This window comes from Prinia subflava, chromosome 3, assembly GCF_021018805.1.
Source record: "Prinia subflava isolate CZ2003 ecotype Zambia chromosome 3, Cam_Psub_1.2, whole genome shotgun sequence".
In the NCBI taxonomy this organism is placed as follows: Eukaryota; Metazoa; Chordata; class Aves; order Passeriformes; family Cisticolidae; genus Prinia; species Prinia subflava.
The window spans coordinates 44553150-44581017 of NC_086249.1; the positions used below are offsets into that span (position 1 = coordinate 44553150).

The 27868-nt window shown below is 41.3% G+C and overlaps 2 protein-coding genes across 5 annotated transcripts in view; one reads left to right on the forward strand and one right to left on the reverse strand.

The window, feature by feature from the left end:
* Window positions 1-379: 379 nt before the first annotated feature.
* Window positions 380-20398, reverse strand: SETDB2 (SET domain bifurcated histone lysine methyltransferase 2). Of its 4 annotated transcripts, none has more exons than XM_063392065.1 (14): window positions 20066-20398; window positions 19060-19116; window positions 16694-16816; window positions 15202-15267; window positions 14527-14629; window positions 13344-13787; window positions 11768-11887; window positions 10567-10736; window positions 9651-9870; window positions 8665-8752; window positions 7609-7702; window positions 6612-6940; window positions 5529-5617; window positions 380-3874 (listed from the first exon to the last, which is right to left on the reverse strand). In XM_063392065.1, exons 1-14 carry the CDS (start codon window positions 20079-20081, stop codon window positions 3757-3759), a joined length of 2037 nt encoding a protein of 678 aa, XP_063248135.1. In that variant the 5' UTR covers window positions 20082-20398; the 3' UTR covers window positions 380-3756. The 4 variants fall into 4 exon arrangements, with proteins under 4 accessions (XP_063248135.1, XP_063248134.1, XP_063248133.1 ...); XM_063392064.1 differs by having other exon boundaries at window positions 5529-5612; window positions 13344-13910; XM_063392063.1 differs by having other exon boundaries at window positions 381-3874; window positions 8668-8752; window positions 13344-13910.
* Window positions 20399-20697: 299 nt separating this feature from the next.
* CAB39L (calcium binding protein 39 like) overlaps window positions 20698-27868 on the forward strand; it is a 61726-nt gene continuing 54555 nt past the window's right edge. Inside the window, exons 1-2 of the mRNA XM_063392082.1 lie at window positions 20698-20807; window positions 21980-22106. The gene's annotated coding sequence lies outside the window, so the exon portion shown is untranslated. The remainder of the gene's footprint in view (window positions 20808-21979; window positions 22107-27868) is intronic.

The following is a 27868-nucleotide window of genomic DNA, read 5'->3' on the forward strand; positions in this document are numbered from 1 at the left end:
CTAAATTTTCCAGAGAGAGATATTTATGTCTTCCTGATCAACAGAGACCACAACTTCATGTCGAACCCAGACTAAAAGGTGCCTGGGGGGATTAGCAGAGGATTTTTGACAAGGACCAGATAACTTGTTTTGTTTTAAATAAAATATGCATAATCATGAAGTGACTCCTCTTAAGAGAAGAATTCTACTATAACGGGGTCCTTCTCCTGCTGACTTTGGTCTAGGGAGTGGAGACCCAGCCCGGGCTGTACTCTTTGTTATTATTGTCTCATAAATTGTCCGCCTCTAAATTGTTTAACCTTTATTATTGTATTTGTATTACTATTTTTTTATATAACCATTTTTATTTTTATTAAATTTCCAAAAATCCCAAAAGCGACTGATTGGCGTTTATTACATCTATTAGCCAAATGCTGCTACACAATTCCAATTCCCAGATCTATTACCTAGATGTTACTCAAATGAGTCAACATGATTCAAGCACCCACAGGTGCATAAATCTTAAAACTAGTAAAATCTTCCTAACAGAAGTCTGTTCTTCAACACAGAAAAAAATTCTCTGTGGAGCAAAATCAAGTCCAAAACCCTTGTGAGCTCTTCCTCCAAACTGTTGCAGTGTCAAGCCATATAGTTCTGTGAAATACTGAGAGCTGGAAATTAACACTCAGTGATTTATTGTAAAAAAAAAAATCAGTTCAAATGCTCCAGTCCAGTTTCTTTTATACTTATGGTGTAAGTGATCTTCATCTGTCTTTACATTTGTATGCTTATCTTGGACACTAATATTTATTTCCATGGAGCCCTTATACATCCTTACATCCCTACTGTCCCTCCATAGGGACCATCTTGCTCACTTTAAGAGCTGCAATTCACATCTCAATGCAACTAATTCCCACCAGGCATTCTTCATTTATGATGCCCCGACAGGCTGATGGGAAGTCCCAAACGTGTCTTTCCACAAGTGCTTTTGAGTACTTCACTAGGAATATCTTCACCTGTTTTTCCATCAGTGCTGGTGCTTCTACACACTGCACGGGTGACACGAGGGCTGTGCTCAGAAACATCCCCAACTGTGAGCTGTGACAAGCAGAGCAGAGAGAGCTCAGGTGGTCATTACCTGCAGAGGATACTTGCAGAACACCCTCAGCAGAACTGGTTCTAGTAATATTACAGAAGCAGATATCTAAGGTGATTTTGCTCATGGATAGGTTATGATCTCTGGTTTGGAGGAGGAAAATGAAGAAGCACCAGCCCGGAGACAGGCCTGATAAGCCCAGCTAGCCAAAATGCCCTGTCTCATACACATGCCTTCTGCGACATTACACTCACAGCAGGCTCTCCCACAGTTGCAGACCACATGGAGCAAGTAAGTGCTGCCTCTTTTGAAACATCAGGTCTGTTTTCCTGTATTAAGAAAGAGGGCTTTTCCTCACCAGCCCAGTATCATTAATTCCTACCACTGACCTGGAATATATAATCAACAGCAGTAAAATGTACCTTCTTTTCCCCCCTCCTGATGCTTTGACAACATTCCCATCTTCTTTTCCACATTCAAATCAAGCATAGACACAGATGTTTTCTGCATTTCCATTTGTTTAAAGGCTAATACCGCTCCCGGGTGACCCGCGTGTTTGTCACACACTTTAGCGTGTCTCTGGTTAACACTGAAGGATGCTCCCCCAAGACAGATGCCCTCTGAGTAGAGACAGATCTTCAGTGAAGCAAAAAGCAAAGGGGTTGAGTGCTGTCCTCAGCTAACATGGGCTGATCAGGGTGAGAGTGAGAGTTCTGACCTCCTGAAGAGGTACAGCACCCATACTGTGGTAACTCGGCTCTTTGCATTTACCCCTGAAGATGGGTGGTGAAAGCCCACACAAACCCAGAGTGCAATGACTGGGACCAAAGCCGAGGGGAGTTTTGCTTGATGGATGTGTCAAACTCTCAACAGAGTTGTAAGAGAGAAGATCTGTGGTTTCACTGTGAGCAGAATGGTTCACAGGTCTGTTATCTCTGTTAAAGGTCCACTTTTAACATGCTGAAAGTCCTCATGAATGCTGAAACTTGAAAAATTCAAGAGCATCATGTATTACAATAGAACCCCATGATTTTTAAGCCTGAAGCATCCAAAACAAACTAAAAAAACCCACCACTTAGGGTCACAGATACCACGTTTGTCCACAGTTACAAAGTACAGATACAATCCAATTAAAACAGAACCCTAAGCCATTGCCTCTTGGTCTCAGGACTGAGAACTGGTTCCTGCTTCTCCTTCATTTTGCAGTATAGGCTTGGACATAACCAGGCCAAGACCTTCATTTGTTCCAACTATTCCTCTGCCCACAGGAGAAAACGCCCACAGGAGCAGGGTGACACAGTGAGCACTGAGGCGTATGGACTTGGAATCTGGGATACCAACTATGCAATTAACACATGAATAGTGCGTGTGGTTCTTCTAATGCTCTTTTATAGAGGAACAAAGAAAAGTGCAGCTACAAGACTCTCATGTTTACCTTCTTCAACAAAGGTAATTTGACTTCAAGCTAACCACTTATTCCATAAGTGACAGCCTGAGTGAGCCTTTTTTTAGCTGTCATGCTATTCAGCTGGCTGTATGGTAGTGATCCCTGTGAGCCGGGATGCTCTCAATGTTACTCATTGAGGCTGAGAGACATCGGATCAGCTGCAGGTCTCTGGTAAGCAACTGATGTCACACACAGCCTTGTACGGTGCCAATAGATTTTATATTGGTAAGTTTTAATCATTAATATATCCTCGTCAGTAACAGAGTTAACTCTGCTACCAAACTATGTTACATCTTACTTTTACAACATTTTTAATAAAACCATTTTTTGGAACCCTTTGGCAGTCGTTCTTCAAGCGGCTAAATTGCTCATCTGTGACACCTCCTTGCTTGCCCAAGGCTCCAACACATTTAAAAGCCACACACCTGCACACCCATCCCTCGCTCCATCGTAGAGTCACCTTCTGCTTTTGCACTCCGTGTCTCCTAATTTAGCTTGTTTCTCTCTTACCAACAAACCATGTGGTAAGGAATTCTGTGGCCCACCTGTCCCATACGCAATATGGCACTGAGATGAGGTACACTGCATTTCTCAAGGATTTCTCTGTGTGTCACAAACGTGGAGAGGGGTGCAATCCAAAGAAACCCAGTCATTTCTCTCCAGCTGCAGCAGGACTTGTCCAGCTCATTTTGTAGCACAAACACAGCTCTGCAGAACTGTTCTGTTTCATTTTGTCTCTGTTCAGGACTATTTGTCCCACTGGATCCAACAGGCTTAGGCGTATTTTAACAATTCCTAGTGCCCAGAGAGGCAATCTTGCATTCATAATGAGTTTCAGAAACCTGAGTTTTGCTAACTCAGCACTGTGGAGGGACACACAAAACACCAAGGAACTGTTGCTCTCATCAGTCATGCCTCTGCTGCTGGTGGCATGGAGCAGGAATTCTTCCAGTGTACTATCAACTTTGCTTGTGGATTAGAAGGAGGGACAAGGAAGACCAGGAGTACAGAAATTACCTAGGAAAGGTTTGATTCCTGTTCTTAGGACAAAAAGTTCTAATTCTGTAAACTACAAAAGTGACATTTAAAAGCAAATTTAAAAAATCATCATGTGAAAGGCATTTTAGTTGAATGCAATTAGCACCAAGGACTTGAGGGCTGTTCGCTGAGTATTTATCCCTTCTAGTATATCAATCCCCAGGAACAAGACATATTGACACTAGGAAAGCTTTGCTTATAAGATTTTTTTCCTGCACTTCTGAACTCCACAATGACAGGAAATCTCTGCCTCTGGCGTGCTTCCAGCTTCATAACCATAATCCCATGTAAGTTCGGTTCCAGCTTTCACATGCCTAAGAAATAAAACACTCAGTCAATTTGCTTGAACTAAGGCAAACAGTACTGTGATAACAATTTGTCACCAAAAACACATATGCAAACCCAGAAATTGTAGGGGGCAGGGAGCATCACACAGGCAGCTTGCTGGGAGAGAAACAAGGGATACAAGGAGTCACTGGCACAGTCATGCTGCTTTGCCTATGGAAATTGCTATGGAGGTTGCAAAAAGGATTGGAGTCTAAACAATGTGCTCTAATTTAGAGGGAAATCTTTGGAAATAAAAATCAAACAAACAAAAAACCCCACCAAAACCAAAGCCAACCAAGCAAAAAACCAAAATCAAAACAACAAACAAAAATCACCAAAACAAAAATACACCAAAAAACCCCAAAACAGCCCCCCCCCCAAAAAAGTACAACCATGTAAGTGATACATCTAAATGAATAACACAGTTTTGTTATCTTTCCTATGTACAGTGCATCACTGAAGTTTGAACAGATCTCTAGATCAAAACAAATGCCAAACTAAATACCCGAGACTATGATGCTGAGGGACAACTGATGGAAAATGTAATAAAATATGAATATTGTGATGAAGAGAATAATTCTCTGATGTTTCTCACTGGATATGGTATAGGGGACATCCAGTGAATTCCCAGGCAGCTGACTAATTACAAACAATGAGGACTTTTTGTACAGCACGTAATTGCAGCCTGGGACTTGCTGACTTGAGATGTTCTAGAGGCCAGACATGTAAAACAAATAAAAAAGTGACTGGGCAAGTTCATGGAAGGCACACAATTAAGCTCAATGATCCAGATGAAGTCCTTAATTTAGGAAAGTTGTAAAAGGGTGGTGCCCAGAAAACGGAAGAGCCAGTGAGGGGAACTCTCCTTCAACAATTTTCTGCCCTAAGTGTCTTTGCTGGTCACTATTGTCTCTCTCCAGTGGCCTCAGTCCCCACTACACTTCCTTACTGAGCAAGAAAGACTCTAGCTGAAACAAATTCTTTTTTTAGACATATTTCAAAACACTCTTCACAGTTCTTGGAGACCTCCCAGTGGCACCAGCTCTCTGTACCTCTCTTTCTGTTAGACAGTAAGGAAAAACCGCCATCTTTTACTTTCAGAACAAATCTTCACCTCTGAGTATCCTATTGACACATCCCCAGGACATGCTGGGCTACACAAAGTCCTGCTTGTCTTGATAGCTGTGAGGAAAAGGGCTGAAGCCAGCTTGTTTGGCCCACAAAGTGTCTCAACTGTAATATCCTGTAGGGTTCAATCTGCCCTATAGGACACAGATCTGGTGGCCATTCCTTGAGACACAACAGTGGGATGAGTGAATCTTGGCTTTCCGAATGACCCTGCTGAGTTAAACCTATTTCTCCACTGAAGAAGATTATCACTGAAGTGGACACCTCAAAATTAACCTTCCCTACTTTACACTTCAGTGCAAAACTGAAGCAAAACTCATTAGAGATAACCAAAGCACTGTGTTTCTTCTGTCTTTAGTGCACAATAAGAAGTCACCTATAAGAAGGTAGTTTTGTGCTTTTATGATCTAAGCATCTGCCCCATCCCTCAGTGTAATTATGCCCTAATAACTAAGCACTGTTTTTTGCCTCCTAGTGCCTTGAATGAACAACATCAAACTTCCAGAAATTCACCTGTTTGTGAAGAATGCCACCCATGGAAAACTTCTGTTGTGAGTTTCTACAAACACACTTTGTGCAAAGAGATTTGGGCAGCAGCTGTGCTGTAAAACAGAAAATCTGAATAAGAAACAGTCCAACACCACATGATTGGCTGAAAAAGCTGTTTTGTGTCAGATATCTGTCACCAGTCAAGGTAGATTCTTCCTTCCCTTCTCCAGCCCACATGGAAAGTTTATCACCCAATGCCATTGCCAGGGCAGCACTGCTAGGAAGCAAGCAGTGGATTACATGACTTGTGTTGGCCAAGTACAGGATGTGAAAGGTCAGGCAGGTGTGTGTAGGAACATGGGTCATGTAGGAACATGTGTATGCCCATGGGAGCAGACGGAAGGTTTCTGCAAGATGCACTACTAATATTAACACCATATTACCTCTGCAAGGAAGAACAGCTTACACATATGCAAGGGCTTTGCTGTGAGACATATTCATGCCAGTGAAGAGAAATAAATTACCTGTGGATGTGTCTATGAACCGTTTGTCTTAGCTAGAGGTACTTGTCAATTGATTGCTATTTATTTCTTGGCAAGTCAAAACTGAGAGGCTTAGTTAGCAAACATGTACACAGTATGACACACCACATTCTGAACCTATGACTGAACAGCAGGGAAGTTTTGTACAACACAACACATGTCCCAAACCAGCATGAACCAGAATTTACAATGGCTGGGGAGCAAAGTAAACAAAGCTGGGAGAAGGCATGTGGCTCAACAAAATGTGCTATTTGTTCTCTGAATCTCTAAAAAAGGCCATCACAAAAAAGATATCATTTGTTACTGGGGAATATGTCTCTCAGGAACCCAGTGGTGCCAAAAACTGCAGCTGGTACACAGCACTATCAGCTTATGGAGGCACAAACAGCCAGTGTGACCCAATCTACTGTCCTGTCACCTGTAATGGTAGGGAGCGGTGCATGTGCCCCTCTTGTCATGCACTTACCACTCATACTGTTTATGAGCAAAAACTTTCTAGTTTAAGCTTAAGTAAATGATGAATTTGCAGGGACAACGACGAGAACCCACGCAACTTAGTACTTACATTTAGAAAACGACCCACATTTCCTTCTTTTGTGGCATCCAGTACATAAATATTTTCTTCATTAGCATTCTTGGGAAGCATCCCATCACCATCAGACTCCTCACGAAGTGCATCTTGTTTTGGCTGCCTGCTGTTTTCTTTGCAGTCAGCTTTTAGGGGTACATTGTTGGATGGCCTCACAACGCATATGTTATCCAGCACACTGGACTTGCCACAGTCAACACCCTGCAGTGACAGACTCTTTCTTTTGCATCCTGCACTCTCTACACCAGCAGACTCAGTCTGTCCAATTTCCATCAGATGTTCTTCCTTCTGCTGCTGGGTGGATTCTGTCAATGGACATTTATGTTATTTCTCAACACCAGTTTAAGGCCAAAGCCTTTCCCTTGTTTGGCCCTGAACTCTTAGCCACCCATTCTTCCTACATCCTCTAAAATCTAAGCATCTTCCTTGCTATCTACAAGTCTATAACACAACTTTTCCATGTCTCTCATCAGTCCTCCCACAAATGACTGTTTCCTGCTGTGATGCCTAAAGCACTTGCTCAAGGTACCTGAGTGACCTGGTGTCTCACTCTTCTCAAATCCCATTCTACACTGATTTCTCCCATATGGCATTTTTTATCATTCTCCACCTTAATTCCCAAGAGAATCTCAAACTGTAATTGAGACAGAAGCAAGATGCATGTGCAAATAGCATCAGTTTCACACTGCATCTCCAGCTTGAGGTCCCCCCACCCCAGTATGATATCCTGATCAATTTTTGTTGGCTGGAACAGGTACTGGATGAGACACAGCAAGATCTGCAAGACTGACTTTCCCACAACTGCACAGTATTTGAGAAGCTGTTGTCTGGACAGTTCAACATGTCTCAACATCTACAGACAACATTGTTCTCTTCTAAGAATTGGCCTGCCCACACTGTCTACAATAAAGTGTATCATCTGATGGGATACAACTGTAGAAAGCATGCAGCATGTAGAGCTCTGCCAACCTACTTTCTTTTCCTTTCTTTGTTCCACTGGTTAGTTTTGTTTTGCTTGACTGATGAATCTGAGAGCTTTCATATTCATCTGAGCTGGCGCTGTGCACCTGTGTATCAAATGAAAAAGGCTGTGATGTGTTGTTGCTGCATGGAACTCTGGGCCAAGAGGGCACAGCAAGAGGCTTTTAGAACTCCCAGGCTGAAGTTTCAAAGCTACTGTAATGCATAGCTGTGGCTGAATCTGAAAGGTTAAATACATTTACTGCAATGCAACATTTATCCCAATTTCAAATTATCCTTCATAATAACCAGGAGTCCTCCACTCAATAAGACACGTAAGTAAGTGCGTAAGTCCCAACAATTTTGCCAGAATTGTAAGTTGCTGAGCCAAATCCCAAACATGCTTTTTACAGTTTCAATGAAACGACCAGATGAGGCAGAATTTCTCCTCTCCCATCGCAAAAAGGCAATTAGTTACAGGACCTCTAGAATGGACAGCACTGCAAAATTTTTGCATGAAAATTCCATGAGCATTTCCTAAGGGCAATGAATCCAGTAAAACCTACTGCATAAGTTTACACCAGTTTTCCTCCTTTGCACATGTCTGCAGGCAATGCTTCACACTCATGAAGGTCAGGAGTCACATTCTGCTCTGTTCTCCCAACTCTGCCACTGTGTGAGAAAACTGCACAGACATCCTGAGATTCCCTTCTCTCCCTGTATGCCATTCTTTGGGGAGATATCACAAAAATATTATCACTCTGACCCCCTAACCCTGTACACAAGGGGTGCAGGGGCAGAATACTTCACGCTCTTGAGCAGTGTAAAGTGAAGGGTGGAGAAGGGAAGGCTGTGAGAGCAGACAGTGCTGGTCTGGAGGAACACGCTGAAGGACTGATAATGGAGAGGGAATGGGGTGCAGTTTCCAGCATGACAGCCTAGCTCACAATGTGACACAATCTTGTCAAGAAAGGTCATTGGAACTATCTAAACATACAAGATGAAAATGTCAAAATTAACATACATATTCAGCAGCACAGTGAAAAATGAATCTGTTAAAGCCACTTATTACCATTTTTAGCTGGTGATTGCGAAAAACAAGTGTTCTAGTCCCAGGCCTTCTCACAGTAGCATTACTCGAGTTGTTTAGATGAACCCTGTACAGACAAGTCAAAAGGAAATGATAAAAGACAAACAGACCCATAAGTAACTCTCACAACACACATTTCTGTAACAGTCTCTAGTTTCAGTCTCTTCCCTAGAAGGAACTATAGCAGAACCTGCAGTTTGGCCTCACCCCGAGTTCTGTGAGTATTTTGGTTCTAAGAACTAAAAACCTAGGCTAGGTTCTCTATAATATTTGTAAGAAAGAAGTTGCTTAAACTGTTTTGAGAGATCAGCAGCTGTTTTTACATCCTTTTCCAGCTGTCATGGTGAGAACCAAATTGTCTGTTGCTTTATTATTATTATATCAGATTATCTCAAAATAGAGCACCTATAGAGTTTTGCCTTTTCCTGCTACTACTTTCAACAGTTTTGACAGTACAGCTTTCAACTAGGAAAACATATTCACTGCAAAAGTGAGGTGTTGTCAGACTTTTAACAGGAGAGGTTAAGGCTTCTGGCAGGAAAGGTTGTGTTACAAATAACAAAAGATTTAGAGACTGAGAGCAAACGGCAGAGCAGCTGGTGGCTGATGTATTATCAAACCTTTCAGTGTCATTTTCAAACCATTCAGACGATCTTTAAACAATTTATCTCAAGTATATTTTATTAATTCTTTCAAATTAGCATTACATTAATGCTCTGGACAGATCAAGTATACCTGAGAGATGAACTGAATTTCTAGAAAATGCCAAGTGGTACACATTAAGTAAAATTACTATAGAGGGAAAATTTTGTCCTGCTAGAAGAAATAATCAGGATTTTTAAAAGAAGTTCAGAAAGAAAAAAACACCACCCTCATATGAGGACATGCTCTAAGTTATACAACAGAATTTCTAGATTAGCAGAATATTACTCTCATTATGCTCAAGCTTACTTTGCTGAACTTACAAGGTTGATTTATTTTCATTATCCACAGTCTGAGAAAAAGATTCCTGATTCTCAAGAATGTCATCTTTGTCAGTCTGCACTAGTTCAATCACTGAGTCTGAACGATCGATGTCAAGTTTCCTTTTTTTGGAAGAAAAGTCATGGCCTCTGTCTTTCACTGCACCTTTCTCCTTCAGCTCTTGTTCAGCATCTCTCAATACTTCTCTGCTCATTAATCTGCCTGAAAGAAAAAGAAAAGTTCTCTTGTTTGTTTGGGTTTTTTAAAAAAATGCTTGTTTGCTAGTCTCACTATCACAGGTCAAATGTACATTAACAAATACAAGAGCATTACCTGGGAAAGCCAAATATGAATGCTGTCTATAATTCTATGATGTTAATATAGGCTGAAGTACAAACTGAATTAGACAAGGACAATGGCCTTAAACTGAAAGAGAGCACATCTAGATTAGATATTAGTAAGAACTTCACTTGAAGGTGGGAGGCACTGGCACAAGTTGCCCAGAGGAGCTGTGAAAGCCCCATCTCTGGAAGTGTTCAAGGTCATGAGCCACCTGGTCTAGTGAGAAGTCCCTGCCCATGGTGGGGATGTAACTAGATGTTTTTTAAGGACCTTCCAACCCAACTCATTCTATAATTTTATGATTTTTACTGATGGAAAATTACCCCGGCATAGCATGCACAGAAAAAAATCAGTGGTCTGAAATTGGTTTTACTCCATATTGTTTTGTTTGTCTGTCCCCATCTCATAGCAGAGCTCTTCCATGTCCTTCTGTCCATTTGATCATATTCCAAGTTAAGATTACATAGACACACTTCTCTTCCAACCCTGTATTACCCTGTTCTCAAAAAAATCCAGGGCACACAGCACGGGAGAGGGAGAATTGTGCTACATGCCTTCACAGGTTCCCTCTGCTACCTGAGTAAGTGCACACAAATGTCCCCCTGTCGATGTCATCCAGGCAGCGGACGCCCCAGCCCTTCTTCTCCGTGTTGAACACCTGCAGCCTGACTTGAATGCCATGCTGTACAACTCTGTTCTGACACATCAGCTTGTCACACCTGCACAACACACTACACTCATAGATCCTGTCAAGAGGAAAAGAGACAAAACACAGTATAAATAAATGCATCACCATAATGAAGTTCCTATTATTAATTCCCCTTCTAAGCATCAACAAGGCAGTGGACTGAAATATAAAGACTCTGCTAAAACTGGTTGTGCAGCAATGCTCTGAAGCTTGTGACTTCCTTATCTGCTGATTCATTAATTTTAAGAGTCTGTCTGCCAGATTTTGGTATAAGTATACAAGAAAAACAAATGCTGTATTTTTGTTTTATAGGAGTAAATCACACAGAAACAGAAATCCCTATGAAGCACCTAATTCTATACCGGAACAGATTTTAGCAAGATAGCAAGACAGCTTATGCCTGGACTTCACCGTAGCTGTCATGAATTTCAAGATTTAATGAAACATTTTCAAAAGGACTCATAATTGTGCTTTTTTCTTTTTTTTTTCTTTCCTTTTTTTTTTTTTTTTTTTTTAATCTGTTTCTGGGTTCTCTGACAACTTTAATTCTGCTTGTCAGCCAAAAACGAACATCACACAGATGACTGAAAGGGGCTCCTCAAGCCGGTAGATGCAAGCCCTTGGCTATTGCAGAAAACTACCTTGCATAATTCCTCTCCTAGACACCTGAAGTAACTGGCATCTTCTCCAGGCCACCTCTTTATCCACAGGAGCTGAATAAGAGAAAGGGCAAACACTTGAAGCATTGGATGGCTTTGGAGATTCTTGTAAGAGTCACCCATAACCAAGTCTGGCAAAAGCAGCTGGTTGATGCATCTTTAGGACTCTGGTCCCTCTTCACACTTCTCTTGGACCTTGACCTAAGCTGTGAAAACTACAGGATCTGCAATACAAAAATTTTTTTTCCTCCTATTACTCAAGTAACATTAATTATTTTTTATCGTCCTGATCTGTCACTAAAATTGTGACAAAAATGGAAGGTTTCAGTAATCAAAAAACACCAGTTATTTTAATCCTGTGGCACTTAGACTGAACTGTTAAGTGCTGTTTTATTTGTAGGTCTTATTTTACTCCTGTAGTCTTTCTTACCCACTAGGAACAGGTCCCTCCAGTCTTTTGTAATGGTATCCACTGGATCTTTTACTGCTTGGAGATAGAGGAATTTTGTTACAGCCTCTTGCTGTTAGCTGTAGGCATGCGCATTTTGACCTAAAAATAAAACATCTCAGAATGGATTTGAAGCAGAATAAATCAATCATAAATCTAGGTAATTTGAAATGCACTTGACTATACACACACACACACTTCTATATATACACTTGTATTCCCCCCTCCCTGTTCCTTTTACTCCACGAGGCTGTTTCAGGCACCTTTTTACTTAGTCTCTTGGCTGGTTAGATGTGCTTCACAATAACCATGTTCTCCCCAACCCCATTCTTCTGCCAAGCTCCTTAAATGGCACATGCAGCTGAAGTACAACAGAAACTTATTATAAGCAGGACACTGTCAAATGGATTGAATAAATAAGAAACCCCTCTTCTGGCACAGCATCCCAGCCTGTTTGCCGCTGCTCAGTTATCTTCCTCCTTCTTTAGCTCCCAAGAAGTGAAGAATTTTACACTGTGGAAAATTCAAGCAACAGTGCTTGTCTTCACCATTGTTTGTCACGACAACTTCCAAAAGTCACAGTGATTGTGCAAATCTTAAACCCCAAAACTGCACATCAAAAACATCTTGTGGGACTTCAGTGCAAAGAAGCAGCACCGTGTGCTTGCTGTTTCATCTGAAACTAAATTACTAAAATTGAGCTTCATCATACCAGGCTGTGATTTCAGGCTTTTGTTGTGTCATGAGCAACTATACTGCACAGCAGCACGTGCAACTGCCCTAGCTGTCAATAATACAAAACGCATGCAACACCAAATAATGCCTACAGACAGAGATCAGACAAACACCCTTCAAGAACGTAGACAAAAAATACCACCAAACTTGCATATGGTAACTGTGGCAGGTTCCCACAGTGTCTGAAGCTCAGAGTCACTGGGATTTAGAAAAAGATGGCAATGAGCAAGAGTATTGGAACTGCTCAGACCACAAGTGTATTCTGTAACCACTGAGTTTCGTAGTTTCTGTTTAGACAAGGGGAAGGACAACATGTAGAGGTTGGGATCAGAGATGTTTCTTGATCTGTCCTCAGTAACCCTCTAAGTTCCAAATGATCTGAACTCTCGAGGCTGTCCCACGCCATCTACAGGATGCCACTTTACAGCAGGAACTGCAGCAGAAATTGTCAGCAGGATCCTTTCCTGCCTGCCATGAAAACAAGTCTGCCTCTGCTGGCACAAGACTCCCTTCCCTACTCTTTTTCCAAAGCCAAGGTATCTGCTTGTCAGCTCCACCTGGAGAAGAAGCACTGCCAATTTGGGAGGAAAGGAAAAGGAACACAATAATCCCCCTGTTGATTGCTTCCTTCCCCACAACAGAGGGTGGACCAGTAGGAGCACCCAAGTTCTGGCAAAGAGAAAGACACAATGGTGTCTGTCAGTCAACACAAAGCACGGCACGAGATATTCCAGCAGCGCTGCTCCTGTTTGGTACTGTGCCTTTACACCCCACCACCCTGCTGCTGTGTGTCACTGGCCCGAGAGTTGATCCTTCTACCCACCTATCGATGCAGCCATCTGTGCAGTCACAGGAGTCAACAAACAAGCTGGAGAAATTGTTGAGATAATACCCACGAGGCCACGATGACTTCCGATACTTGAAATAAGGCAACCTTGCGTGGTCGAGGTTGTTACAGAAGGAGACAGGCACAGACTCGGCTCCGTTGCTAATATCGAACTCAAACACGAGGGGCTCAGGATTCATGGTGTTCCTGCTCAACAGCACGTACGTGTTGAAGGAAAAGTGATCAACGAACAAGAAATTGCACTCCGTTTCAAACAAGTAATTTAGCACGTCTTGAAAGCTTCTCAGACTCCGACCGCAAGGAGCTTTGTAGTTCACGTCCAGTGACTTTGAAAGGTAATCTGCTTTTGCATGGCGTCTTTGAAAGTCAAACAGGATTGGGATCTTCAGGGGATTTTCACCCTTGTAGGAGCCCGCTGCTCTGTTGGCAAGACACGCACTAGAGCACTTGTGGTTCTGATACTGCACATTTAAAGGTAAACCTTGAATTTTGCTAGATATTTCTTTACTCTCTGAGCAGGTTCTTTTTATGTCCTCTTTTTCACTATTTGAAGTGAAGGAGGAAAAAAAGAGAAAGAAGAGCAGCATCTTAGACAACCAGTGTTGCGCTCAGTTTTTTAGCAGTTTGATATTTCTAGCCCCACTGCTAGAAGGCCCAAGGTTTCACATGGTGAAACTGTCCGAACAACATATAAAGACACATTCAGTTGCATTTAAAGAAAAAAAAAAGCTTCTTCCCAGAACTTACATGCTAAAACACAGGAAGGAAATTAAAAAAAAAGGAATAATGTATCCTACCCTCATCTTTCAAATCAGTACCTGAGGCTAAATACTAAACTCAGAGAGACTAAGTTACACACCTGACAATCTGCACAGTAAGGAAAGCCTGAGAACTGATGCTTAAGTCCTAACCCTGACAACACTCAAGAACATTTATTCACAACCTAATGCCCTATTCTGCAACATTCTCATGTGGGAAATTAGACAAGTCTATCCAAAACCTCAGGTTTTCCACACAGATCAAGTTAAAAACATTTTGTCTTTGAAAACTCACAGAATTCAAACTAGGTTTAAACACTGACTTTAGAAATACAAGTTTAAGAATTTTCTCAACTGCAGTAAAGAATACGTCAAATAAGGAACTAAATGAAGGCACTGACCTGTCAGAAGCTTCTACAGTGTCTGCAGCGCTGTCATCTGGAAGAAGAGGCTGCACTTTGAGCTTGGTTTCCTGTGCACCATCTCCATTCAACTCATCGCTTACTGAAAAAAATTGAATGTGAGCAAAAACTTCATCAATCCAGATTTCAATTTAAGATTGAATTACTTTAGTTACTAAAGAGATAATTAACAAAACACATTACAACAAGGCTTTGCTATGAATTACAGCTAACAAAAAGCTTGTTAACAAGCGCCCTACTGAAAAATCTTCCATGTGCTTTTCAAAGTGACCAAAAAGAACACACACATGAAAGACATTTCCAGATCTCCCTTCATCATCAGAGATAAAAGGATGCCAAGCTATTACAGCTAGTGGAGCCATGCACAGGATAACTGCTCACAGACAGCTCAGGTTCATAAGGCCTTACTAGTTCAAACTCTCTTCCTATGGTACAAGTATTATACATATACACACGAACCACAAAAATACAAACCCAGGTGAGAGTTCACAGTTCAGTACTTGAGGAAATTAATAATTAGTTTTCCTCACTGTAATGCTAATGGCCTTCTCAGATCTATTTTATAGATTTCAAAGAAGGGAATGGAGCTTCCGGTGAATAAAACAAGACAAATTAAATCCATGTACCAAACAAACACAATGGAAATGCACATACCATTTGCCAAGGTTAAGAGATCACCTAGATTAGCTTCATTCACCAGTGCCCAAGCCTGCCAGCATTCTAGGCAAAAAAACAAACCAAACCAGATATTAAGTTTCGTTTAGGTAATGACAATAGGAAAGACAAGGTGTTAAATCCCCCACAGACACTTGTTTCTCCTCACTCTGCTTACCTAAAGCATGGCAAGACTCCTATCACTAGAAACATGTTGCACCACAGACCTCAGCAGACACATCTAGGAATTACAAAATTGTTACAGCTCACAGTAGGAGTTGTGAATGGGCACTGAATATCCCTCAGCTTTTGGAAAGCTGCTGGAGTGTTTCCAAGCACACATAAACTGGTGGTCCACAGTGGCAGTAATATACATAAAGACAATTTAGTGTAAGCTTCTACCTTTGTCGTCAGACTGCTCATCATCAGCCTAGGAAGAGCTGGAACTTGGTAGACCAAATTAATGCTATTTCTAAATTGGTGGAAAGGGCCTTCAGATGGAAGAATGCAAGAGACCCATTCTGCCTCAACCTCTTACGCCGTGCAATAAACATTACAGGCTAGCAGACAACTCTCAGTAACATCTATGGTAATATTTTAGCTTGAAACCTTTACAGAACAAAGCGCAGAAAAAAATCAAATTGAACTTTATCCCAGATTCATTGCATCATCTGGGGATTCAAGTTCAACCTTTATCTCTGCACTGCTTTGATATTTTGTCATAACAGTCAAGATGTGGGAGTTCAAGAACACAAAAAATTGCACTTCCAGTTTAGAAGTAGTATTATATATATAACACAGAATTTGTGGCTAAATTCATTTAAAAGCATCTTACACCACTACATTTTCTTGCACAAAAACCACCAATAAGATCCATAGATTACATTAAATAGATGACTTAACAAAAAGAAGCAATTTTATTCAATTAAATAAAACAGTAAAAGGAAATCTGTGTACTGCTCCAAGCTTATCAGAAGCTTGTATGTATTTTGATGTGGACAAAAGAAGCTTATTTCCTTGAAAATCAGGAACAATCTGAAATGCTTTAGTGTCACATTTTTCTACTATTGTTTCAAGTTATAATGGTGCCTCTGACAAAACATAACACTGAGATGATTATTATCCCACCCCAAAACCACTCAGTTCACTGAGATCAGCTTGAAAGGCTAAAACTTCTGATGATAAATGAAACACAAGGCACTGCAGATATTTCATTACTTTTCAAAAATGAGTATTTGAGTTCCATGTGCTTAAGAGCCATAGATTGTATGAAAAAGTATACAGGCAAAACAAGAAAATAGCCAATTGTACTTGAAATTACTTTTCTTTTTTAAAAAAGAAAATACTTTTTTTTTTAAAGTGTTTAAAACCACCAACAGCTAAGTTATTAAAATTCAGAGATATCTGGATTATGGCAGGTATCACACAGACCTACACAATCCAGGCCACAGCTACTCTGCAGCCCAGTTTAACCACTACCAGGATTTCAAACCTTGGTTTGTTGCAGTTCCATTCTTGATCTTTTCCTTCAGCAATGACAGCACATTTTGCACCTGCTCAAATATGACATCCACTCTTCTACCTCCCAATTGTGTCCAAAATGTCTTCACATCACCTGAAATGCAAATCATCACTTACAGCTCCTGAGAAGTCTAAAAACACACCTAACTCCTGGTGGACTATTCAAAGGCTCCCACTCATTTCATTTGGAGGCACTTCCAAAAAAGCAGTCAGTACAGCAGATGCATTAAACTTCCAGAAGTCTATTCCTAAACCTATCAAGAAAGTGAAACAGAAGCCAAGGGATGAACTGGAGTGGCTTCCAATGGTGCACAATGCTCCTTCAAGCAACTTTTTAAGCAGGTCACAAAGGGAGCTGTGGAAGTCTTTCTTCAACCACCAGCAATTGAGTCCCACTAGAAATTAATCACTGAAACTCACAAAAGTGACACAGGAGACTATTTTCAACTGAGCGAACTGAATATTTTACTTGACAAAAGACACTGGGATTTTTTTTGTAGTTGTAACCTCTCCTGGCTGCATAGGCTGACTATCCTGTCCCATCATTATTTTTGGTATGTTTTGTAGGGGGAAAAAGGTTCAAAATATTTTCAGATAAAAGCAGTTTGATTAATTTTGTTCAACAAGAGATATCAGTTAAAATAACTAGCACACCCCATATATCATGCCTCTTTCCTCCACTAGAAATATTTATAAAGAACACTGTTTAAAGAAATGTTTTAAGCACTGGTTTAGAACTTCTCTTCCAAAGGTATGTACCTTTGAGGTGCTAAGCCCATTCACGAAGGCTCATGTAAAAACTTTAGTTGTGAATCTTTGTCAAGGACTGTGAAAAGGGAGTATGTTTCAGTGTGTTAAAAGATGATGGCAGAAGAAAGAACCTGCTCTTTCTCAGTTAATGTTGCTCTTCTTCAATGACCAAGCACAACAGCAGAAGCAAATCTGTTTTGCTACTCCATTTCTGGATGTGGAGTCCACTGTCACCACACCAGGTTTACATTCCACTTTCAGACAGCAAATCTCTGTTGGCAAATGTGCTCACATGACACCTTCCCAGCAGTCAAGAAATACTGCATTCTCGTAAGGCTCATAAAAAAAATATTCCTTCATTTTTCGACTTAGTAGAGAATGACTTCTGTTTCCCAGGGTACCAGAGGCCCAGTGATGCCACAGCAGTGTGGGTCCTCTCAAAAGTACTGTACTGTGACAGCAGTGAAAGAAGTAACAATCTTTTGTCACCATAACCCCTGCTGGTTATGGCACCAGCAGGTACAGGCGTAAAACTTAATATCAACAGGCAAGGATAAAAGTACTTTGTCTTGTGAAATAGCTTGATTTGGCACTAACTCTCAACAAAATTTAATGATCTCTTATATTCATAGAAAAATTTTAAACATGCAAAATTTTAAAGTCCAATTACAGAAAAAGTCACAACAATTTTTGGAAACCTACTGGTCCAAGGGACACCACCTGCTCTGTGCCATTCGTACCCTTTTGCTGTGTATGACAGTATCACAAATTTAAAATAACAAAAAGTATATTTGATATTTGTGTTTAAATAAAATTTGAAAATACATTGAATTAAAAATATGCTTTAGAAATTCTAGTAGTAAGTTTCTCCACTGCAGGTTAAAACTGCTGTCCTTTTAGTACATCTGGATAGCACTGGTGGATGGATTACTTCAGAGGGTGGGTGACAGAACATTTTCTTGTTTCTGAGTCCTCAGCTACACTAATGCATAGACAACAGGGAAATAAAACACTCACATTAGAAATGCCTCCTCAGTTCTCATGCTGGAGTGCCCCAAAACTCCAGCAGCAAAAGCATTTGTTTTGCACAGAGAAGCAAAGGTTGCATTTGAAGTTGATAGTAAAATTTGCATCTCAAAAAAGACAGATGTCCACACCACGAATTTCTCTAGTGCTAATGCTGCTATCACCAGTGCCAGCCAGAAGGACAGGGAATGAGCAGACTCCAGATGCATCCACCTTGTCAGCATTCAGAACCATCTCACCAGCTGATGGATCAGGGGTGCACTGACATCTGGCTGGAGGGATTTTCTTTTCCCTTTATAGAATCCTTGTGATCACATATCTCTTTTTTCCCAGCATTGTGCAAGAGAATGATCATAGAGCAAGATACAAGCAGACAGGTCGAGGCTACTTACTGCAGCTTCCAGGTAAACAACCTGCGTGCACGTTTCCTGTAGTGCTGCTGACAAACCTCTTACACCATAAAAGGCAAAGCTATTGTCTTCCAGTTGTAATTTTCATATCAGAAGCAGTGCCAAATATACACTCTTTTCTCTTTCCCTCCATAAATCCAAATTATACTACCTTCAGTGCTGTCCTCCTGGGAACTGGTAAGGTTCTCCTCCTCTAAGTCACACAGCACTGCAAGAGGTGCAGAAGGGACAAGTAAGTAAGAGATCAGGTGAGAAATTAAAAACAGTTGTAGCTACTCAGCTTTTCAAAATTTGTACAAGTAAATACTACAGTGGGTATCAGGAGGAGCACTGTGTGAGAATATGTTGTGTTGAAACAGTCATTCCCCTTTCACACAGTCATCCCATTCCTTGTCAAGATCTAGCTGAGGAACACTTAAACAAGCAATGCAAGGAAGTTTTTTTACTCGGGTAATTTCTTACTGTCCTTCAAGCACTAAGCTGTCACAAGATGACCCAAACTTTCCAGCACATTCAGATGAGCCTAGACAACCCCCCTGCCAATTAACTCACAGTTTTCCTTTTTCTTTCCCTGAAATTGATGTGCTCAGTACAGCAGTACTATAACTAAATTAATTTACTTAGGGGGAAAAAAGGAAAACTTTTTCTAGGTAAATAAATTACTGAATCTGTTTCTTAACAAATGCACTCCAAGAATACTAAGGAGAAGACAGCACTCTTTAAACCACATTGAAGATTCGAAATTTTTACCCCCATGATCACAAATAGGTTGGAAAAGACCTCTGAGATCATCCAGTCCAACCTATGAGTGAACTCCAGGACGCCAACCAGAGCATGGCACTGAGTGCCACATCCAGCCTTTCCCTAAACCCTTGCAGGGACGGTAACACCACCTCCGTGGGCGGCCCATAGTGACAGACAACGTAAAACATGCCTTATTCACCTTAGCTACTTCATACTTTCTGTGCTGTAAGTGGAAAAAGAAATCAAACCCAAACCTTTCCATTCATACCGGATACTTCATTTAGTTGCACGGGAAAATAGGTTAAGACACTTGACTCCTAAAAATGTTTCTTACAAGTCTAATGGATGCCCAAAACATGTATATATATATGTATGTGCATATATTTATAATACATTATTCTTTTAAGGCTTACTTCTTTTCTCTTCCATCTTTCGGGGATGCTGCTCGGAGAGCTGTCACCCGCGCTGGGGTAGCGCCGAGCCCGGCCCAGGTCGGGGTCTCGCTGCGCTCCGGCACGGCCGCAGGGCCCGCGCCGAGGCCCGGCGAGCAGGGGCCGGAGCGCCTGTCGGCCTCGGAGGTTGGCATGGGGCGTGCCTGAGGTCAGAGGTCCGGCCCCAGGTCACTCCCACACCCCTCGGGACTTCGTCCCAGCCCCGGCTGGCCGCTGCTTCTGCTGCTGCTTCTTCCCTCTTCCTCCTCCTCCTCCTCCTCCTACACTGCACCCGCGCTGCTGACCGCCAGGGGGCGCAACACCACCAGGGAGCGCGAGGGACTGGGTGTGGGCGGCCCCGCGCGCGTGAGGAGGGCGGGGCCGCTCGCGCACCGCCTTTCTCCCTCTCAATTGGCTGCGACGACAGGAGGGGCGGGGCAGCGACCAATGGAGAAACAGGAAGGGCGGGGCGGGGGCGGGGCCGTGGGGCGGCGGGGAGGTGGCGCAGGCGGGGCGAGGGCACAGCCCAGGGACTGGAGGTGCGTCCGCCATCTTGGAGGGGGCGGGCTGAGGGGGGCGGGCTGTCCCCGGGGCTGTGGGGGCGCCGGCGCCATCTTGGGGCCGGGAGGAGAGCGAGGGAATGGAAGGGCTGAGCCCGCGGCTGTGGGCGGGCCAGGGTCGGGTTGCGGTGTCTTCATTAACGTGTCATAAATTAAAGCGTTTGGTACGTGAACCAATTGCGTAACTTCATTGCTGGCCTCTGCTCTTCTTCCTTGCCGGCTGAGCTGCTGCCATATGAAGCGCTAAATTATCGCTGCCCTTTCCTATTCGAAGTGTGAAAATAAAGTTTTATAGCTCCCTTTAAAATTTTCAGCCGCGTTGCCTTTGCGAGTGTTGGTGTTGTGGCTATGTAAAGACGTTTCTCAGAGGGCCAAAAATACAACCCCACTCCTAAAAAGCAGGGAGGGTGCTTCTTTGCTTTTTTGTTGCTTCTTTTTTTTGCCTCCACTTTAAAACTGTAGAGATAAACACGATTTGCTTAAATAATTGCAAAAATATTTCCAATCTTGTAGATACTGCTAATCTTGTGGTGGGGGTAGAAATGTGGTTATTCTGGGGACGGGAATGCTGTGTTTACTTGACTTGGAGCTCTCATCTGACCCAAGATCCTCCAGAAGATTTTTATGTCCACCATCTGCTTTGTACTTCTGTAAAACCTTTTAAATGTTTACACAGACGTGCCTACATCTGTGGCTGAAGTTTAGCCCGTGAGAACTGCCCAGCTCCCCAGACAGGAATGAGACAACTCACAGCAACATTGCTGGCAAGAGAGTGGCACAGCACTCCTGATGTGCTGACAGATCTCTCAATAAAAATAATAGTTTATTATTTTTTAGAAGAAGAGACTTCTCCCTTGTAATTGTTCATTTTAAAATTAAGCTTTTCCTGCTCTTGGAATATTCTGCGTTATGAGGTGATGCTTGCAGATTAGTTTTGCTTTACTGAATTATTAATACATGTGCTTGAGAATACCAAATGTTAGGAAACACTTGCAGCTTTACAATTGTATATACAGAGTAAACCAAATACAGAGAGGATGAAGCTGAGTGCTGGAAGAATCTGGAAGAACATGACTGCCTTCCTTGGACAAATTCTGAATTTATGAATATATTAGAAAGTACTAATAGATTTTGCTTGCTATTTGAAGCATGAAGAATGGAAAATACATCTTTCTTAAAATTAATGACTTGGGACAAAATTAATGAGACACTTTTGAAACATGCCTGAGTTACCTTTATTTTGCTTTTAGCCTGAAACTGTAGGATAGGCTTTCTGCAACATAGCAGCACATCCTGCCAGTGAACCAATAAGCTCAGTTCTTCCCAAACTTGTTAGGTGGCAGAAGCTCACAAGCGGTGCTGATGTGACTTCCCAGCAGCCTGCCTGCAGCTCTCCTCCAGCAGCAGTGTGAGCTTCCTGGGGCTCTGCACTCTGGACCTGGACTGACCACCTGGACCCAGAGGTGAGAGTGGCGCTCCCACGTGCCTGCACGTTTGTCGGGGTGACAGTGACAGGACTGCCTGTCCTGGTGAATGGTACTGTTGACTGAGTTGCTGAATTAAGCTTTCATTGCATCATTCTGGTCATATGTAGAGAGTTAAAATGAACAATTGCGTAGACAGAGTGCAAGTAGCTCCTTGGAGTGGGAGGAGGTCCCAAAAAAATTCATCTGGTCCCAAAGGAATTAATCTAGTTCTCTTCTCCAGGGGTGTTCTTTTCATCTTGAATGCAGTAGGGATTTGGGTTGTTCCTGATATGACAGGATAGACTTGGGTGAGGTAGAGATACTCCAGCAAACAGCAAACCAGTCAAAGCCATAGACTTTGAAAAGCTGTGGGCAATGGACATTCAGAAAATGTTTTTTAATTCTGATAGAGCTTTTTGTGCTTTTTTTATGGGATTGGCTCTTTGTTCTCTTGACTATTCTTTAAGAGTCGTCATGTCCATTGAATACTTCTGCCAGCTCCTGCTTTGTCACATCCTCCTGATTGTCCTTGGTGATTTAACTTGCTCCCTTACTCCCTTGCAGTGAGTGTCTGCACTTCATTCTTTCAAAATGTAACTTTAACATGATCTTCTTGTTTATTACACTGATTAGTTTGTGTGGTTTATATGTAGTCTCTCGTTATTCACACATCCATCTTCAGTAAGGTAACACAACAGAGAGCAGGCAATTCTGTGCAGATGACAGGCCATTCCTACTTTACAAATTGATTGCTGACAAAATGGTTTTAGTGAGGCAGCCTTTGGTTTATCTTAGAAATTTTGCTGTAACACATCATTATCTATGAAGACACAGGCTAATATTCCCTGTAGGTATGCTTCTCACTAATTGGACTCAGACTATTTACAGGCCCTCAGTATGTTTTGTTACTATGTTTTGTAATTCTTTTGCTATTGTAGATATGGTAGAAGGTTATCTGGATATTATTTTTTCCAAATATTAAATGAAATAAAGGGGAGATTATGGGTCTCTGAGAAGCCTGTAAATGAATTTTGTTCTACTTCTGGTGTAAGCATGTTTGCATTCTTGGCAACTAAAAGTCTAACAAATTGTCTGTTTGAGAAGTGGAAGTTCTAAAATCATAGGCTGTTGTAGTCCTAACGGAATCTTAAAACACAGGCAGAGACTGGCTAGGGAAAGGAAAGGAAAAATTTGTGTCACTGTTTTAACAATAGACTTCTTTCATGTGGAGGACCTAGATGTCTGTTAATTACTAACTGGCTTGAGGGTTTTGGAATCTGGCCCAACATGCTGAAACTTTTAATCATCCACTGGCTGGCATTTTCTTCAAAGTCTGCATTTGGAAACTGGTAATGCAATGGATTTCATCTTTACTGACTGTTTACGTAGTAGAGGCATTTTCAGCCATATTTCTGTCTTACAGTCTTGGTATTCATTGCCAGCAGAGATTCCAGGCAGGTCCGTGAGCACAGAAAGCAAGTTTGGATGTTAGATAATGTCAGACCAAGCTGAGCAGCCTGTGTTGCCTTTGCTGTGCCACAGCCCCACCACACTGATCAAGACCTAAAACTCTGCCCTCTAATTTTGGGTGACGGGAATCAATTAACAAGATCTGAAAGCCTATGATTACAAAATGCACTTGAAAGGGCCTGAGAGATCTCTGGAAACCAGGCAGTAGATGTATATGATGAAAGGAATTCAAAATAAATGCATGCCTAAAACCCTTTTTATCTTCATTTGTCATGTGAACTCAGCAATATATTTATCTGAAATAAATTTTCACTGGTACTTTCTGAAGTAAGGCTTGTGGTTGTAAATTATTCTGACCCTTTTGATGGCTCTTTGCAGGTTTGCCTGCAGGGTAAAATGTGCACACAAACTATTTTCATTAAATGAAAACATAGCAAACGTTAAGCAATCTGCAAGAATTAATGAATTTGTGGTGTTCCCACTCTGAAGAGATGATCTATGGGGACCCCTAAAACTTCATTCTAATTTGCCTTTTAAATACAAGTGTGGAAGCAGCTGTCCTAGTGGTGGCATCTCATAGAAGGTTGATGGACTGGTGCTGGTCTTGTGATAGCTGCTCTGCAAAGGCCAGAGAGGCAGTGCCTGGTGTAGAATTGGACTTGAACTAATAAAAACCATCAAAAAAAGGCATAGGATAACAACCTGAAGTCATTATTGTGTGTGGTGAAATAGCAACTTCCAAATAAAACTGAAACCTGTAAGGTTTCTAATGTACTAAAGGGAATTTGACTAAAACCTTAGAAAGCAGGGTAGATACGTGTTGTGGTGTGGAGGCTCAATAGAGCTCTTCATAAGAATATTCTGGACTAAACAGTCCTTAATCACAGCTTCCTGTGGGGAAATTAATTTAGTTGAAGAAAATTCTAATTTTTTAGTTGATTTTTTTTCCTTGATCCAGTTCAATGTGTTGCATCAGCACTTGGTTTGGCTTAACTTAGTAGATGTGGGGAGCCAGCAGTGAGGTGTGAAGAACAGGAGGAGCAAGAATGGGAGAGTGTATTGTCCTATTAATATCTATTTCATTTGGGTTTGTTTATAAGCGTTTTGAAGGGTCAGGAGAGCCACAGTCCCCTCAACATTTTGAATTGGCACTGTCAAAGAAAGAAACAGTCCAGATGTCCCTGTGCTTCTTGGACTGCCCTGTTCCTGTGTGCCATTACTCAGGGGACTGGTTGAGGTTAAAAAACAAACAACAAAAAAAAACCCAAACAAACAAAACCCCTAAAAATAATAACAAAAAACCCCCACAACCAACCAACCAAAAACAAAAACAAAAACAACAACAACAAAAAAAACCCAAACAAAAAAATAGCAAAGCAAAACACCCAAACAAACAAAAACAAAACAAAAAACAAACCAACAACCCCCCCCCAAAACAACCAAACAACCAAAAAACCCTAAATAAAAACAAACAACCAAACCCACAAAAACTTATTTGACTCAGCTATATTTATCTGAATAACCTTTCCCATCTAATTTGCTGTACATCCACTTAGTATTTGTGCTTTTCTCAGGGAATTGGAGGTGGCCTGAGTGCAAAAGAGCATCTGGAAATCAGTGGATTGCTTTCTAATTTTATTGTTGGTGTAATTTATGTTAGTTTAATGTGTTTGAGCCAACTACTTCTATAGTATGAGCAAAGTGGTGGTATGGGCAAGAATCCTTACCATATCTAGGTTATTTTAGATGATTTTATCACACAGCACAGCCTGGACCTCTCTGTGTTCTCAGCTGTGCTGCATCAAAATCCCCTCCTGCCTTTTTACAGACAGTGGAGACAAATGGGTTTCTCTCATGAGTGCTTGCCTTTAACTTTCCTATTACCTTTTATCCCATAAAATTCTTGAATGACCAAAGAAGCTGTGCTGAAAATACAGTGAACCAAATACAATGAACCAAAGAAGCTGTGTTGAAAATGTCTGACATTCTTTCACTGAGTGAACTGTGAGCCCAAATCAGAAGAATTCTGATCAGCCCCAATTAAGAAAAAAAAGTCATTTTTCTTAAGAAATGTTACTCAAGTGACTCCAATGTATGAATTTGGCATGCCTCTCACAGAAGTGGATACATATGCTATTTGTTACAAAGTAAACACAATTTAGATTACATTCAGGCTGGCATTAAAAAAAAAAAAAAAGGCTTTAATAAGATGAAATGCTTCTAGACACATAAATTTAATGTGCATTTAAAAAAAAAGTCAACCAAACACTACTGTTTATCATGATGAAATGTGTGGAATTGGTCTCTGTCAAGTTTGTTATGAACCAGTTATGTGAGAAGTCGTTTGGTAGCATAATTTGCCTTCACTTCAAGTGAAGGATCATTTTTAAGAATGAAATGGTTTTGTTAACAAATTTATAACAAAGTGTTACAACCCTTGCATTAACAGATCAGCATGTGGTTGCAACCTGGGTGTAGAAATCAGCAAAAAGGGACAGGATTTTTTAAAAAACTGTTTTTGCTGCTACATATTGTAGAAATATTTTTAAATTGCATACCCCCCAAGAAAATGTTCATGATTGGATGGAATTTTTTGTTGTTGTTCTTTTAATATTGTCCATATTGATAGAGGTAGTTCCAAAAATTTCACACAATGTACATTTAGTAAGTCCCTCATGCTTCTCACTTCTCCAAAAGCTGCACTTTTAGGAGAGGTAAGAGGGGTTTGTTTTTTTCTGGCTGTTAAATTTTCATGGTGCTCAGCAGGCTCATGCAGCTCTCTCTGCAGTCATGTCATTCCTAGAACTGATGCAAGGGAGGTGATTGCAGTAAGGGCTAGAATTCTCATTTTGACACCAACGTGTCCTTAGAGCAACTTGATAAATCGTGAAACAACATTTTAAAATTATTTTACAGCATGAGTTAAAAACACCCCTTCTGATATCACAGTAATGTTTGTGCCTTGTTTTTCCTGCTGCAATAATTAAGATAGAAGAAAGTACCGCTGCATAGCTGGATTTGGAAATGTGGGGACAGTTGTGTGACAGCCATCGGATTTTTGGGTGGTCTTTCTTAAAGATCCTCTGTCAATGTAGCACAGAGGCACTTGTACAAATTTATACATACAAATTTATTGCAGCAAAAATACAGATTGTTTGTTCTTAAGTGGTGAAGGAACTTGTTGCAGCTTTTTAAGTCAAGGCACTGGAGACTGCTGAATGCAGAGAGATTAATATTATGTGGGAATGGTTCACTTCCAGGAGCTGTAGTGTCCTGAGCATTCAGCTCTTTGTTTTGCCTCTTTTCATATATCAGCTGGGAGGCACAGCTGTATCAGCTTTCCCTCTTCAAGTCTACCTTTTAATTGTGTGCTCTCACTTTCTGCAGCTCACTGGCAGTCAGACAGCTCTCTTTCACTTCTTCAAATAATTATTTTGGACTACCAGTTCATGGTGGTCATTCAGTACCTGCTACTTTTGGCTACAAGAGAACCTGTCTGCAATATATGATTTATTTGTTGTTAGAAGTAAGCACCAAATTGAACCTTATAGAGTGGGTACAGGACTGCATGCTTGTTGTGGTCCTCTGTTAGGGCAAATACTGTGTATGTCATATAATCCCTGGGAAAAGTCGGGGGGGGGGGGTGAGGGGAGGGGTAATTTTTTTTTTTCCAAATTAGTCTAAGTAAGTGAGACAAGTAAGGCTGAATCTTCTAAATAAAAGCTTATTACTTAGAAATTGTCATGGCCATTGATCTTACTTCTTATCTGCAGACCATTAATAGGTCTCGTCTTTTACATTACCTAATCCATGTTTAGGTCTGTGGCTGTTTGCAACATCTCTGCTCTGTTTGCAAGGATCACACACAGCCTTGGGAAAAATATGGAAGTAAAAGATAAAGTGCTTTAGGTTGAAGGCAGTTTAAATGATGACAGGTTTGAATGTACTCTGAGGTCAAACTGGCTTGGTGGTCTCTAGGTTATGAGTTGTTTGGAAAAGTTTTCCCCTTCAAGAAAGCAGCATTAATGTGAGGATGTACACTCCCCTACAATTCTTCCATGTGCCACCCTTTTGTCAGGGAAGGGAAGATGGCAGCAGATTTGCTGAGATATCCTTACACTATTCTGGTTTCTTGGGCAGCAGTTAAGTGCTAGTTAAAAATGCACAGAGATGTTATCCATTGTTTTTCCTGCCTTGCTGAACTCCCTCCAGGCTGTAATCTAAGTATCTCCTCACCAGGGTTCTTAAGGTGTCAGCACAGGTCATCAGGCCCTGCGAGAAGAGGGCTG